The following is a 16,464-nucleotide window of genomic DNA, read 5'->3' as shown; positions in this document are numbered from 1 at the left end:
TTGTCATCATCTTCAATATATGAGATAAAAATTCGCGTAAAAAAATCATGTTCTTCTACGAGAGAGAAATATCCCTTTTTATTAAAAAACAACTGGATATAACGATCTTTATGTATATGTGGTTACAATCGAATATGTTTAAGAAAAATGAAATACATGCGCTTTTATCATTGCTTGGTTAAATATGTGAGTACAAATAAGTTTAGGGTACCAAGTGTGCTCGAGACAAATTAAATCCGATAATAGCAAGATTAAAAAAAAATTCAATTCAAATATTTAGCAATATTAAATGAAAAATTACCAATCAATTAATTTGTTTATAATATTTCAATCAAAATCAATAAATTAATTTGTCGATATCTTACTAATATCAGAGTACCCATTCTATTTGTCTCGAATCTTCTAATTACTCACATATTTCATGTTACATTCATGCATTCGCGCGATATAATATTAAATATAATATAAAAAAGAGTCTTGTTAAATATATCACATAATTTGCGCATGTATTTTATTATATGTACATATACACTTATTTATAAACTAATCCTAAAATGGTGGGATGTCCAGTGCCTGCAAATGATTTCTTAAAAGAGACCAAAAATTAAATTAATTAATAAAATATATTTGTTTGTAACCACAATTTTTTAAAAATTTTGCAGAAACTGATTGTAATTTTAATTTATATATTTGCCAAGAAAACCTAGGTTTAATTCTAACTCTGTAACGAAAACTTCCAACTTTTAACGAGGCACCGAACTAAGCATCGTGGATAGGTCTCACAAAAACCGACGAGAAATAACTCTCCACGATGAAGATTGTTTCGATTCTCCGCCAGTACAAACCGCGCATTCGCTAGCGTCCACCTGACATGAGGGACAGCGATAAGGCCTCTTCGTCAAGATAGCGATCACATCCAAAAACATGGAAAGAACGCAATGTTTGCAATATTATTTATAAAATCATTTAGTGAATATTTAAAGCGACGCGAAATTCGTAAAATGCCCCTAATAAAAAACAAAACTCAAAATAAATTATTTTGTTTCGCAAATTTTTTCATCTCCGCGTGTGATCAATAATATTTAATCTTGAAAATTTTCCAATATTTTAAATATACTTATATTTTTGCAATATCAAAAGTGCGATCAACAAATTTCGCGAATAAGAAACTAATATTTAATCGTTAACATCAAATCTTGATATATTTAATAATCTTTATATTATGTAGAAGAGAGAGAATTTCAGCAATATTTGCAGTTACAAAATTTTTAAATAAAAATTTTTGGATTTTATTGATAATCTTTTGGTATGAGAAAAGTAAGCTATATTAAATTTTTGAATAATTTTACGATATATATAAAAATGTTGAAATCTAATATTTATCGAATATGTTAACTCAACGAATTTTGCGTTATTGTACGTATTCTTTCAGTTTCGCATAATTTACAATAAACTTTTTTTACAATAGATTACAATAAATTATTACAATTTATATAGATATAATTGTGCAGAAAATATAAAAAAATTATGGAATAAATATAACATTATAATTATAATTTACATATATATAGATGTAATTACAAGTTATAGATACAATTTATAATAATTGATTAATTATAATAATTGATGCTACCAGCATCTAATATTCTCAATATAAGAAATTGTAAAACTTTTATTATTTGATTATTACAATATATATTTGATAAAGATTCAAATAAATCGAAAATAAAAATACTAAAAATTATTTAATTTAAATTACTTTTTTTGAACATTACAAATTATTAGATACTGGTAACATTCACATTTAAATTTAAAATTATATTACTTCGAAGAAAATACAATTTTTAATTTACAAAATAAAATGTTAAAACAATTTACAAAATAAAATCTTACATAAAATGTTAAATATTGAAGCTAATACATATGTTATACGTATAACATAATGCAACTTAAATGTATTTTATACATTTAAGATACATTTTTACATTTTTCATAATTAAATTAAATTTTTAATTTTTACCTATAATTTTTTTCATGATTGATTTGTTCATCTCTTCAATATTTTAATAGTTTTTTTTAAATAATATTCTTTCAATTCCTAATTTAATAATTCCTAATTAGCTTTCCTTAAGAATCTTAAGGAATTAAATGACTACCTACCTTAAGTTAAAATAGTTTTAATAGTTTTAACAACTCTATTTTTGCTGGCTAAGCCAACGGGAATCTGGGGTCACCTAAATTTTGGGGAGCGTATTCTAATCGCGTGCCCTACTCGCGTGTCCTACTCGCGTGTCCTAATTGTGTACCCTACTCGAGTACTCTACTCGCGTGCCCTACTCGCGTGCCCTACTCGCGTGCCCTGATAGAAATCACCGTTGGGCTGCTTCCGTTGGGCCAGTTGGACCTACCTTTCGTTGATCCTGGCCATATTCATTCTGGCTACATCTAGCCAGAGATGTAATATTCATCTCTATCGGAGGTCGATGAAGGAAAGAAATTCCTTCCGTTGCCGGCTAATTATTATCGCCGGGACACGAGCGTAATTTCACGCTCGTTTACGGTCGTGAGACATTATGACCGTTTGTCATGCGTTGTTTTAATATAACTTTACTTTAACTAATATAATGCCAAGTTATCAATCAAAATTAATTGATTGAAAAATTCTTATATAATAATATAATATTAATTATATTAATATATAATTTATATTAAAATAAAATTAATAAAACATTTATGTTTAATATAATTTGATAGATCGATAATTTGGCTTTACATCAATTAAAGCAAAGCTTTAATTGATAAGATAATATAGATGAATGGGCTATACAAAATTACTATAAAATCAGCGCAATATAAGAATAAATTGTAACTATATCATATAATTAATAAGATTACTAGCGCCTTTTTCATTAAATAAATTAAATAAAATTCATCAATTGAAAAAATATTTTGCATTCTTTTCAAATTTTTGCTTTAATTTATACTTTAAATTAGATCTGTAATATGTTTTAATATATATTTAAAAAATCTATTAAAAGTTATTTGATCTATTCTAGCCCATCCATTTTGAGGCAACGGATCTATTTACATTCTACAATATATAATCTACATTTGCATCTACAATATCTACAGATCCGTTAACTCAAAATAAAATAAAATTCATCACTCACCGGCACTGATGCGCAACAGCGGAGTTGTTGGTCTTGAGGCTACGTTGTCTGTAACATATAAATATCAAGTCCAAATTATAGCAGCGTTCAAAATATAATTAATATTTAGTGCGGAATATTTTATATCCGATGCAAACAATACTAAGAAGCTCTATATAAATATGGAACAATTTTATAAATTATAAAAAGACTATTTTCTTTAATACTAAAAACATTTATCAGATTTATGTAAGTCTTGTTTCTAATTTTCTATTATTTAATTCATTCAAATAATGAGACTGAATTAATGCGCGTACGCGATTTTTAATAACTAATATAAAAAAAAATAATTAAAATTTCAAAAAATTTATTGTACGTGTTAAATTTTATATTCGATGCATATAATAATAAGCAAATTAATAAAATAATTTTATAAATTTTGAAATAAAGAAATATACTACTAAATTTCATATAAAAACTATAATTTAAAAGTAAAAATTTTTACAAGATTATAGCATTCATATAACAATCTTTTTTTATAATCCTCTCTTCTTTAAATCATATTTAAAAAAATCAAATTACGCAATTGATTGCTTAATTTAAATTGCACGTACGCAATTAATAAATAATTAATATAAAATAACAAATTACTTACCACAGGGTTGTTCTACCGGTGCCCGATGCCTCTCCTAGGCCTCCTCCTCTCAGGAGATTGCAACGCTGAGAGACATCCCATTTAGCCGGCAACAAAGTATAATCCTCGATTACAATGAAAACAGGATAGAGCTCCAACGCGAAAACACGACGACGCGACGCATCGTTATTCGTGCGGCACGATAATGGCAACGACGACGCACTAATGTACGTTCAACAAATGCGCGTGCCACATATGAGCCATTGTGCGACTCGTGGCAATGCTGTACTGACACGGAAGTCTAACATATCTAAGGATTTTATTTTGTCGTTGTATTTAATTAACAGTACTTAAATCTCGTAGAATTTTACGTTTCACATTTTTTTATACCTAATACATCTAACCACGTGTTTACTTCGTCGTTGATGCATTCATATGGAACACCGCGTAGCGCTGCATGAAGTTGCAAATATTGCCTCCCCGTCATAAAATCACTTAGTCCGTTTATTTGTGGACAGTATCCTATCATACCTATAAACTTAACAATATTTTTCATATAAGGAGATTTAATAGACTAACAACCATAGAATAATTTGCAAAATACGATACAAAATCTATAAAAGATTAGACATAAAAAACTTAAATATTTCTCATTAAATATACTTATATCTAAGAATATCTTATTTTATTTATAATAATTTTACATTTTATATATTTTAATTATATATTATATATTTTAATTAACGAGAGAAAGATGTAATATATTTGACAATATGTACTCACCATTTCTTGATTTCTTGTAAACTCGTATCCGTATATTACTGCTTTTCCAGCCGATATTTTTGTTTCTCCCGTTAGCATTTTATATATTGTTGATTTTCCTGCCCCATTAAATCCTAACAAGCCGAAGCACTCCTGCTTACAGATCTAAACAAGCAAGCAAAATTTATTTAATATTGCACATACATATATTTAAAAAAAGTATATCAGAAAATATTTTAAATTAAAATTTACTTACGCTAAAATTCACTCCTTGAACTACTGCATTTCCAGCGTACTCTTTTGTCAAATCTTGGACAATCAGAGCAACTTGTGGCGGAAATAATTTTGTTTCTTCATAATCTAGATAGAAAGGAAAAGACATAATGAAGCGAAAGACACAGTTCCTTTGATCAAGGCAAAAATATTATTTTTATAATAAAATAAGTTTATATATTCTAAATTTATAATTTTTTGCATATGTGTGTAAAAATAATATATAAATTTATAAGTTCTTTTAAATTTTATTTCTCATATATTTTACGTTTTATATATCCATCGACACGCTTTTTTTCTTCCAAAACTTCGGACTCGATATTATCATATTGTACAGAAGGCTTAGAATAACTATACCATTTTCTGCGATTTTTTTCTTCAAAAATCTCTAGCAATATAAAAAAGGCAAACATTTGGGATATCATTAAAAGTAAATCATCTGTGACCGAGTGATAATATTCAGCGCCAGATTGTTTGATTAGCATTACACTCAATTGCTTGTAACAAAATTTATCGTTGCAATTTTCTAAAATTTTAAATTTAGATTTAGTACAAATTATAATTCACGAAATGTATAATTTCGGTAAAGGTGGACTTACGACAGCAAGGATCTTCAATATAAAATTCCGTGTCGCATACATTGGAATAGCTGCACTGTCTATTAAATAAATTTAACATGATACAATTGCTTAAAGCGCAAGCTAATATATATGGTGGAAATATATGTACAAGAGTTTCGAATATGTATCTTCCGGTGCTGCTGAATATGCGAAACATCAATGGAAATACGATAGAGCCGTTCACCAATAATACTGCAAGATATATTCTATACTTAAATGATGATATTGTTATAAATAATTAAATTATATCTTACTTTGATAGTAAGTTTATCACTGACAATGTATAATGACGAATCGAGTTATTAAATTACTGACCGACTATGATGTTAATCAGTATCACAACCAGATAGACATTTTCCGGTTTTCTCGTGAAAAGTTGTATGCAATAATTTAATGGAATGGCGCAGCCTCCGTAACATAAGACTATTATTATAACCTGGGCTAGAAACATTAATTTATCGCATGCATATATTTTTCAAATTTAAACTTCTAATTTATGTACGATATATGACACATAAGCGAGTAGTATTTTTACTCTAAAAATTTCTATTTTTTTAGTATTAAATTATCTTCTAAATTCGTGGAATATTAAAACATTAATTGTCAGTTAATATTAAAATATGAAAAGAGGAAATTATATATAATAGAACACACGCGCGCAAAAATATTTCTTCAAATTCTCACCGATCTCTAAAGCTGAAAATTGCACAGTAGGATGATAAGGGACTAAAATTGCAATTCCAAGAAATATTATGGAGAAGGTGTACAACAGAAAATCAATGATATACATCGGAATCCAATAGATTCGCGTAGACACGCCGATCGCATTAGTTTGCAGCATCTTCGAGATTGTATTCCTCTCTCGTATTCCCATATCGATAGATGGTAGAAGAAGGAAGAAAGTCATTACTATAGCGGCGTTCTCCCAATTCCGGACGCTGCGTGGATGGACCAGCAAATGCTGCCACTGTAAATATCTATTTTGTCTTATAATATTATACAAAAAAATGAAGTGTCAAAAGAAAGGTATTACCTGTCCCGGTTGTACTAATGGTCGACTCGTCAATTTGATCCAACAATCATCTGACCCGCAATGATAGCGCAGCAACGCATTATGTAATAGATTTAATGCAATTGGTCCACTGTGTATCGCGATGGATGAATACATGAGTTGTACACGTCCTTGTGCATATATGTCGATAGACATCACATAACGATCCCTAAACTATTACGAAATATTAATAGCCGAATTTGGCTAATAAAGATGTCAAATTTGCATGGAAATTCATAGTACCTCTATCGAGTGTAAATCAGGATGAATCATAATATCTGTAGCTGGGACGTTTTTGGAGATATGATAATTATGCCTTTCACTGTACGCTTGGCCAGTAGTGTATAATGTGACAAGGAAGTCTTTCGCAATTTTCTCATCGGTCGCGTAATATAATACATGAAGGTTGTTGTCCATATAATTCGTTAAATTCATAATCTTTTCGCTATAGTTATAAATAATTGAAATAATTAAGTAACTGCGTTTATAAATTCTTCCAGCACACATCTTTTCTATACAAATGTCTTTAGCCGGGCGCACGTCGGTGAGCCGCGCGCCTGGTAGTATGTGGCAGCGCACACTTCATATATAAATCTCTACAAAAATATTAAATTTTGTATATAAGTATATATTTTAAATTAATTTTAAATATTTTAAAGGTAAATCTTTTGCAATTCCGGTTTTTTATTCAGAGTTCTGGGTAGTATTCCACGAGATATAAAAGAAACTCTTAATATTCTTACTCTCCGATATTGCAAGAGATATCGCGATTTTTTAATCATTTTTGTCTATTATTATTTATAAAAAATAAATGGCACATTTTATAATATTTTATATATTTTATTATATTTTATATTAACTACATAATAATAAAAGTCATGTTTACAGAGAACTAATATGCAATAATAGATTTTATTTATATCTTACGTATATTACGGGCAATCCAAGAATATAAACGTTCATAAAGTGTTAATTTTATGCGAAGTTTCTTCTGTTTCTTCGCTAAAGTTAGAAGTACCTCATCCATAGACGGTTGAGTAACAGAAAAGTCTGTGATCCACATATATCTTTGTCGTAACTTTTCCAGTTTATCAAATACATAACTGTATGAAATACCACTTTCCAATTCATATTTAAGAATACCCTGTTGAAAAATCTTTATTATTTTATAAATCTTTTCTAGATCTTATCAACGTGGTAAAGTTGTCAAATGCGTGTAATTTATTTAAATTATTTAATGTCTTTATGTATGTGTGAAATATTAATATTTTTTTTTCAATAAGAGAATGTCGCAAAGTAAAATTGTTTATTTTACCTACCAAGTAACTATCTTTAAACTTTATTGCTGGGAAAGTCTCATCAATAATGTTTTTTATTTTCTCGAGATTTGCAAGCTGGTATCCTGGTACTACTTTAATATTTAATATAAAATTGCGGCCATGTTTTGCCTTTAAATGCTCGCAAGACCCGATTGCGGTAAACTGGCCGTTAACCAAAATTCCCACACGTAGACACATTGCTTCTGCTTCCGACATACTAAAAATCCGGTTTGTCATCCCAATATTTATCGTAAATTTTGATTGTTAATTTATTGATCTAACCTATGCGTAGTGATTAATATAGATCTCCCCATTTCTCGTATTTGACGCAAAATTTCACAGATAGCATGTCTAGTCATTATGTCGATTCCAGCAGTAGGTTCGTCCATAAATATCATCGGCAGATTGCCGATTAAGCTCTGCAATACGCAAATTTTCCTTTGAACTCCCCAGGGACAGTGGGCGATCTTTAGATTCTCGAAGTCTAACATATCTAAGGATTTTATTTTGTCGTTGTATTTAATTAACAGTACTTAAATCTCGTAGAATTTTACGTTTCACATTTTTTTATACCTAATACATCTAACCACGTGTTTACTTCGTCGTTGATGCATTCATATGGAACACCGCGTAGCGCTGCATGAAGTTGCAAATATTGCCTCCCCGTCATAAAATCACTTAGTCCGTTTATTTGTGGACAGTATCCTATCATACCTATAAACTTAACAATATTTTTCATATAAGGAGATTTAATAGACTAACAACCATAGAATAATTTGCAAAATACGATACAAAATCTATAAAAGATTAGACATAAAAAACTTAAATATTTCTCATTAAATATACTTATATCTAAGAATATCTTATTTTATTTATAATAATTTTACATTTTATATATTTTAATTATATATTATATATTTTAATTAACGAGAGAAAGATGTAATATATTTGACAATATGTACTCACCATTTCTTGATTTCTTGTAAACTCGTATCCGTATATTACTGCTTTTCCAGCCGATATTTTTGTTTCTCCCGTTAGCATTTTATATATTGTTGATTTTCCTGCCCCATTAAATCCTAACAAGCCGAAGCACTCCTGCTTACAGATCTAAACAAGCAAGCAAAATTTATTTAATATTGCACATACATATATTTAAAAAAAAGTATATCAGAAAATATTTTAATTAAAATTTACTTACGCTAAAATTCACTCCTTGAACTACTGCATTTCCAGCGTACTCTTTTGTCAAATCTTGGACAATCAGAGCAACTTGTGGCGGAAATAATTTTGTTTCTTCATAATCTAGATAGAAAGGAAAAGACATAATGAAGCGAAAGACACAGTTCCTTTGATCAAGGCAAAAATATTATTTTTATAATAAAATAAGTTTATATATTCTAAATTTATAATTTTTTGCATATGTGTGTAAAAATAATATATAAATTTATAAGTTCTTTTAAATTTTATTTCTCATATATTTTACGTTTTATATATCCATCGACACGCTTTTTTTCTTCCAAAACTTCGGACTCGATATTATCATATTGTACAGAAGGCTTAGAATAACTATACCATTTTCTGCGATTTTTTTCTTCAAAAATCTCTAGCAATATAAAAAAGGCAAACATTTGGGATATCATTAAAAGTAAATCATCTGTGACCGAGTGATAATATTCAGCGCCAGATTGTTTGATTAGCATTACACTCAATTGCTTGTAACAAAATTTATCGTTGCAATTTTCTAAAATTTTAAATTTAGATTTAGTACAAATTATAATTCACGAAATGTATAATTTCGGTAAAGGTGGACTTACGACAGCAAGGATCTTCAATATAAAATTCCGTGTCGCATACATTGGAATAGCTGCACTGTCTATTAAATAAATTTAACATGATACAATTGCTTAAAGCGCAAGCTAATATATATGGTGGAAATATATGTACAAGAGTTTCGAATATGTATCTTCCGGTGCTGCTGAATATGCGAAACATCAATGGAAATACGATAGAGCCGTTCACCAATAATACTGCAAGATATATTCTATACTTAAATGATGATATTGTTATAAATAATTAAATTATATCTTACTTTGATAGTAAGTTTATCACTGACAATGTATAATGACGAATCGAGTTATTAAATTACTGACCGACTATGATGTTAATCAGTATCACAACCAGATAGACATTTTCCGGTTTTCTCGTGAAAAGTTGTATGCAATAATTTAATGGAATGGCGCAGCCTCCGTAACATAAGACTATTATTATAACCTGGGCTAGAAACATTAATTTATCGCATGCATATATTTTTCAAATTTAAACTTCTAATTTATGTACGATATATGACACATAAGCGAGTAGTATTTTTACTCTAAAAATTTCTATTTTTTTAGTATTAAATTATCTTCTAAATTCGTGGAATATTAAAACATTAATTGTCAGTTAATATTAAAATATGAAAAGAGGAAATTATATATAATAGAACACACGCGCGCAAAAATATTTCTTCAAATTCTCACCGATCTCTAAAGCTGAAAATTGCACAGTAGGATGATAAGGGACTAAAATTGCAATTCCAAGAAATATTATGGAGAAGGTGTACAACAGAAAATCAATGATATACATCGGAATCCAATAGATTCGCGTAGACACGCCGATCGCATTAGTTTGCAGCATCTTCGAGATTGTATTCCTCTCTCGTATTCCCATATCGATAGATGGTAGAAGAAGGAAGAAAGTCATTACTATAGCGGCGTTCTCCCAATTCCGGACGCTGCGTGGATGGACCAGCAAATGCTGCCACTGTAAATATCTATTTTGTCTTATAATATTATACAAAAAAATGAAGTGTCAAAAGAAAGGTATTACCTGTCCCGGTTGTACTAATGGTCGACTCGTCAATTTGATCCAACAATCATCTGACCCGCAATGATAGCGCAGCAACGCATTATGTAATAGATTTAATGCAATTGGTCCACTGTGTATCGCGATGGATGAATACATGAGTTGTACACGTCCTTGTGCATATATGTCGATAGACATCACATAACGATCCCTAAACTATTACGAAATATTAATAGCCGAATTTGGCTAATAAAGATGTCAAATTTGCATGGAAATTCATAGTACCTCTATCGAGTGTAAATCAGGATGAATCATAATATCTGTAGCTGGGACGTTTTTGGAGATATGATAATTATGCCTTTCACTGTACGCTTGGCCAGTAGTGTATAATGTGACAAGGAAGTCTTTCGCAATTTTCTCATCGGTCGCGTAATATAATACATGAAGGTTGTTGTCCATATAATTCGTTAAATTCATAATCTTTTCGCTATAGTTATAAATAATTGAAATAATTAAGTAACTGCGTTTATAAATTCTTCCAGCACACATCTTTTCTATACAAATGTGTATGAGTGTGAAAAGTGTTCCTTATAAAATATTTCTATTTGTATAATACTTATTATATATTTTTATAATATTTTAAGCATCATGAAAAAATGAATCGACACAGTATTCCTTATAAATAATAATTTTTTATCAATATAAAATATACTGATTATTTGTCGAGAAACCAAAAATATTTTTTAGTAGATAAAAATATAATACCAGAGTTATTTGAATTTTTATATATAAAAGAAATCTCTTGCATCTCTTTTTCTGCCGATTTAAAATAAGCAAAATTAACTTACGTCGTGTCGAAAAGTGTGAAAACACTCAACTCGCCGATCATAGTGGTCAAAATGAGCGTAACGATCGCCAAAGTTATCTAAATTAATTTTGATTATATTTATCGAAATACTTATATTTTTTTATAATAAACAGTATTTTGTAACAAAAGGGGGAATAAACTCTTACCGAAAATATATACATTTTATAGGAGGAAACAATGTGCAATAATTTCTTGTAGAACATTGCAAGAATTTGTTGTCGCCATAAATCGTTGCCGGTTAATCGCTCCCATGATTTAGCTGATAATTAAATTATGCGGAGAGAGAAAGAGAGAGATTAGTTGAGACTAATATTCATGACAATGTGTCGCGTACAATATTAATTATTTATATGGGCTATTAATATAGAAATATTAAAATATAAAAAAAAGATAAATTCTATATTCTTATTTTACAATTCTTTTAAAATAATGTCCAAATTTCACCTGTTTGTAACAAGTGCCGTCGTCTCTGTTGCACAATGAGTTCATATTTGTTGCTAGGTAATTGTACGCAGCGTTCCTTGAATTGACTTTCTAAACCTATTCTATATGCAAAATAAAATAAGCAATGGTATTGAGCAATTTTTTAATTTTTGACATTTATTGCACAACATTTATGGTAAAACGTGAAAAAAATTTAATTAAAATTGTTATTTATAATAAATATTCTATAGAAGTTAAAACTTTCTGTTTCTAGAACTGCATTTATTTTATTAACTTTGAACCAAAATAAAAAAAAATTTGTTAATAAAATTTGTAATACTTAATACAGCGTTTGCGAGTGAACACTTGATACCTGAGAAATTGACCCTCGATGCTTGCAGCACTCAGTGCAGCAGATACGATTCCCAACTCTTCCTTATTGGATTCTAAATGTTGGAGCAATTTAGTGAATCGACTGCTTCTTGGCACGTCGAATCTTATTACTAAACCCATCATGTCTCGCACAGTAATTGGGTTTGCCGAGAATTCCTGTATTTCCGCGCGAACTCGTTCCACATCGCAATTCTCTTGTACCAATAAACTCAGCACATAACCGATTCCTAATTTCAATTAATTTTAGAAAGATATTAATTAATGACACATTAATTACATCTATTTTGAAATTTTTTCTTTATGTCAGTAAAGAGGTTAATCTTGTTTACGAGCTTCAGAATTTTACCATATCGACGATTTAGATACATTTTCGAACCGTAACATTCGATCCTTCCGTTCGCGATAATAGCGATTCTATCGGCGAGAAGATCCGCAGCTTCCATAGAATTCGTTGCCATTAATATTGTCCTCTCCCTTTTTATATCCTGCAAATCGTTAATGCGCGATACTTGAAAATTTCTATTGTAGATATTTAATATTTAACTGGCTGTGTTTAAAAAAGACTATTCACCGAAAGTAGATCCCACACCTGTCTTCTGTGCCAAGGATCGATTCCATATGTAGGTTCGTCGAGGATTAAGATCTGACACAGAATCTATATTTTAATTACCTAATCTATTTAATTTATATATCCATTACCAGAACTATTTTACAAATGTTAACATTTAATCCTTATAAATCTGTATTATAATTTATTAAAATTATGATTATAAAAAAATATAATGTACCTTAATATTGCCGATAAGCGCCATCGCTAGACAAATCCTTCTCTGCGTACCAAAGGAACAAGATTTCGCTTTCGTATCTATTACAGATTCCAAATCAAGTTGCTTCAACAGCTTTAACGATTCCCTGTGAGCATCAATATAATTCATCCCTTTCATCTAAAATAATAATTAAATTATTGAATAAAGTTTTGATCAATTAATTCGTTTTAATCAATATCCATTTTAGATTGAATATATTATTTGATGAACAAATTAATGCGTTGTCCATATTTATCATTTTTTTTTTTTGTAAATGTTAATAACATGAAAATAAATTTATACCATGCCAAATATGTAGATATGCTGTATTGTTGTCAAGTCATTCATCAATATATTTTCTTGCGGACAGTAACCAATCGGATCCATGGTACTTTCGTCCACGTTATCTCTTCCTTCTACGTAAACGTGACCATGAGTTGGTTTGTACATTCCTGTTATACATACAATTTAATTACAATTTTGTTGGTATTCAAATATTAAACTTGGACATCTATCATATTTATAAGAATCTATTTTACCTATAATTGTCTTTAACAAACAGCTTTTGCCGGCGCCATTGTGACCAAGAATAACGCTGAATTCTTGATGATAAAAATCGATCGTTACATCGTCCATAGCTGTAAAGCGTTCACCAATTCTACCAAATTCCTTGCGAACACATCTTACTCGAATAGATGGCTATTGTTTATATGTATATGTAAATCAATTATACAAAAAGCCAGTTAAATTATGTTAAGTTATAACTAATTATTGATGCTTTGTGAAAAGAGAATGTAAACGTAGAATAAAATTTAAATTTAAGAACAATACTCTCTTTCTTCTCTCTGTCTTTTATTTAATTAGATGATGTTATATGTACCTTTATGTATGACGGCGTATACTCAACTGCCGACCAATTAGTGGATCCACGGATCGTTAAATCGTCATTATCATAAACAGGTTTCTAGACAATTCATAATGTGTATTCGTAATTTATGTATAAAACTAACTTTCATGTTATGTTTTTATACGATATACTAGGAGCATAGGAAAAGACAGATGGAGAAGTATATTTTCTTAAAATATCATAAATGTTATCCTAAATAATATCAAAATTACTTATATAATTTAAAAGAAAGCAAGTAATAATTTTGATGATATTAAAATTATAAGTTCTTTTATTTACCTTGCATAAATAGTACCAAGGTTTCGCGCTGCCAAATTTACCCGGGTTAATATTGTCCAAGTATACCGCTAGTAGATACCAGAAGATGATGTGCAAACACCATGCAAACAGAATTATTCCGATAGAGATCTTCTCTTTGGCATGGATAATATTGTGGACGTCTCGTAGCGCAATTAATTCGGAGAACCATCGCGGCCATAAATACGAAGTGGGACTCATGTAATTGCGCGATTTCATTCTCTGCCAAATATTTTTCAAATCTTCATTTTCATAATTTTCTATCAAGAAAAAAACAAGGATAATAATATATATTTCGTTAAATTATATATATTATTTATCACTTATATAAAATATCTCACAAAATCATTTGACTTAATTTATAATAATCTCGCGTACGTTTGCTCACCGAAATTCGCTCGGGTCGTGAAGGCTACAAGTCCGTATAGCAAACCACTATGCGGCAGCATTAGCGAACCGATTTTCCATAAAACAGTTGCTCCTATCAAAAATTGATCCAGAACGATGGTAAAGTGTGTCAGAAAAATCCAAAACAGAATTGACGTGAGCAATGCCTTTGTAGCTATGATAAAATAATATACGCAATCATATAAGAAAATCTTGAAAAGTATCTGTAATCACACGCACACATACACATACACAGGAAAGACAAGCATTTATATTTAAGGATAATGATATTTTTTTGTTCATATGTTTAAATAACTTACAGTGATTGAAAAATGTGCTAATCGTGAACATGAAGAGCACCGAAAGGATATTGTACATCATGATAAAGATAGCGGTGACCAATGCATTAGTAGCCGAGAACACGGGATACAGCAGGATTGTGCATACGATTGTCGCAGGTAACACGGCGATCATGAGATAATTGAGCCATCCGACGTACAGCATCGCAAAAGACATGTTTGTCAATCTCATAAGACTCTAAAAAAAATATTTGATCTTCCAAATTATAGTGGAAATGTAAAGAAATTATTATCGCGATATTCTGTATATTTATTTAAATTAATTGGCAAATAATAATAAATATTAAAAGATGTAACAAAAAATTTTTACTCTGAATCCAGTTTCTTTATCATGGAGCGCTTTTCTTAATGTTGCTACTGATAGCGGCAGAAAGGCGATGACCATCATGTAATAGATTATACTTATGTTAGGTCGAATGACAGACGGTAGAAGTAAAAAATCCATTTTGTAAAACGGAAATCGGCCGATAGTCAACTGTGGAAAACGTCTACTTTTGTTGATCGTTTTAATTTCACTACATTTTCTTGCTTAAAATAATCTTTACTATATTGCTAAAATTTTGTATTAGTATTTTCAAGAGAATTTACATCGTCAGCGATCTTCGGTAGTGTCGGATTCGTCCACATTTCGACGAAGGATTTCTCAATTGCAATTTGTAGAGCCATAAAACCACTTAACACGTACGGATCTTCAACCATAAACATTGACATAAATAATTTACATTTTTTACTATGGTACGTCCTTAAGATTAAAGTCAATATAAATAAGATTTCTATCACATTTATGGATTACTGCAATAATTACACTACTAATTAAGAGATGATTTACAAGATTGTGAAAAATATTTTTTAAACGCAAAATTCCTCGGGAATAGAATTTCAAAGATCTTGAGTTAATTTGAAATTTAAAATATCAAGCTACAATCTAACGTCTATTTATCAAAAAATATATTTGATAAACACCTTTATGGGCAGGTTCTTTCTCGTGCATCATGATTATTCGATTCTCTCCTATTTCCGACGAGCGTATTTTATATTTTAAAACTTTTGGTTTACCAGATGCAAGTTTCTCGATCTCAAAGATCGCCCATAGTACCTTGGAAGTGTCATTTTTCGTGTAACGCAAATTCACGAGATTGATCTCGCTATCGGCTGCTTGAACTGATATGCAACATGTAGTTTTTATTCTATTTCTCGTTTTAAATATCTTCGAGATAATCTTACCATTCGTACGAAGCATTTTTGCGGCTTTCGACATCAACTCGTCTATAAATGCATTTTTTGGTGCATACCAGCAGTTCACGTCATTCGGCAATTTCGCCAGAATATCATCTCGATTGTATCGATCCAAATCCTTTGTATAAATAAA

General features: G+C 29.7%; 2 protein-coding genes across 3 annotated transcripts in view; both read right to left on the bottom strand.

Annotated features, from left to right (window-relative positions):
* Positions 1-4,150: 4,150 nt before the first annotated feature.
* LOC115244213 (ATP-binding cassette sub-family A member 3-like) lies at positions 4,151-5,958 on the bottom strand. The gene is made up of 6 exons (XM_029821670.1): positions 5,754-5,958; positions 5,418-5,630; positions 5,087-5,344; positions 4,802-4,905; positions 4,567-4,710; positions 4,151-4,321 (listed from the first exon to the last, which is right to left on the bottom strand). Exons 1-6 carry the CDS (start codon positions 5,887-5,889, stop codon positions 4,151-4,153), a joined length of 1,026 nt encoding a protein of 341 aa, XP_029677530.1. The 5' UTR covers positions 5,890-5,958.
* A 1,447-nt stretch (positions 5,959-7,405) lies between these two features.
* LOC115244170 overlaps positions 7,406-16,464 on the bottom strand; it is an 11,589-nt gene continuing 2,530 nt past the window's right edge. The window contains exons 4-11 of one of the 2 annotated variants that reach the window (XM_029821605.1): positions 14,738-14,911; positions 13,685-13,783; positions 13,449-13,597; positions 12,686-12,824; positions 12,287-12,566; positions 11,968-12,068; positions 8,389-8,522; positions 7,406-7,633 (exon numbers count right to left, since the gene is read on the bottom strand). In XM_029821605.1, the coding sequence (XP_029677465.1) occupies positions 7,406-7,633; positions 8,389-8,522; positions 11,968-12,068; positions 12,287-12,566; positions 12,686-12,824; positions 13,449-13,597; positions 13,685-13,783; positions 14,738-14,911 (1,304 nt within the window). Of the gene's footprint in view, positions 7,634-8,388; positions 8,523-11,967; positions 12,069-12,286; positions 12,567-12,685; positions 12,825-13,211; positions 13,284-13,448; positions 14,183-14,737; positions 14,912-16,464 lie in introns of those variants that run through there. The other variant, XR_003885333.1, reaches the window with a different exon arrangement.

The sequence above is a fragment of the Formica exsecta genome, unplaced genomic scaffold (genome assembly GCF_003651465.1).
Source record: "Formica exsecta isolate Colony F162 unplaced genomic scaffold, ASM365146v1 scaffold80, whole genome shotgun sequence".
Classification (NCBI taxonomy): domain Eukaryota; kingdom Metazoa; phylum Arthropoda; class Insecta; order Hymenoptera; family Formicidae; genus Formica; species Formica exsecta.
The sequence above is the reverse complement of the archived record's forward strand: the minus strand, read 5'-3'. Positions and strand labels throughout refer to the sequence as shown.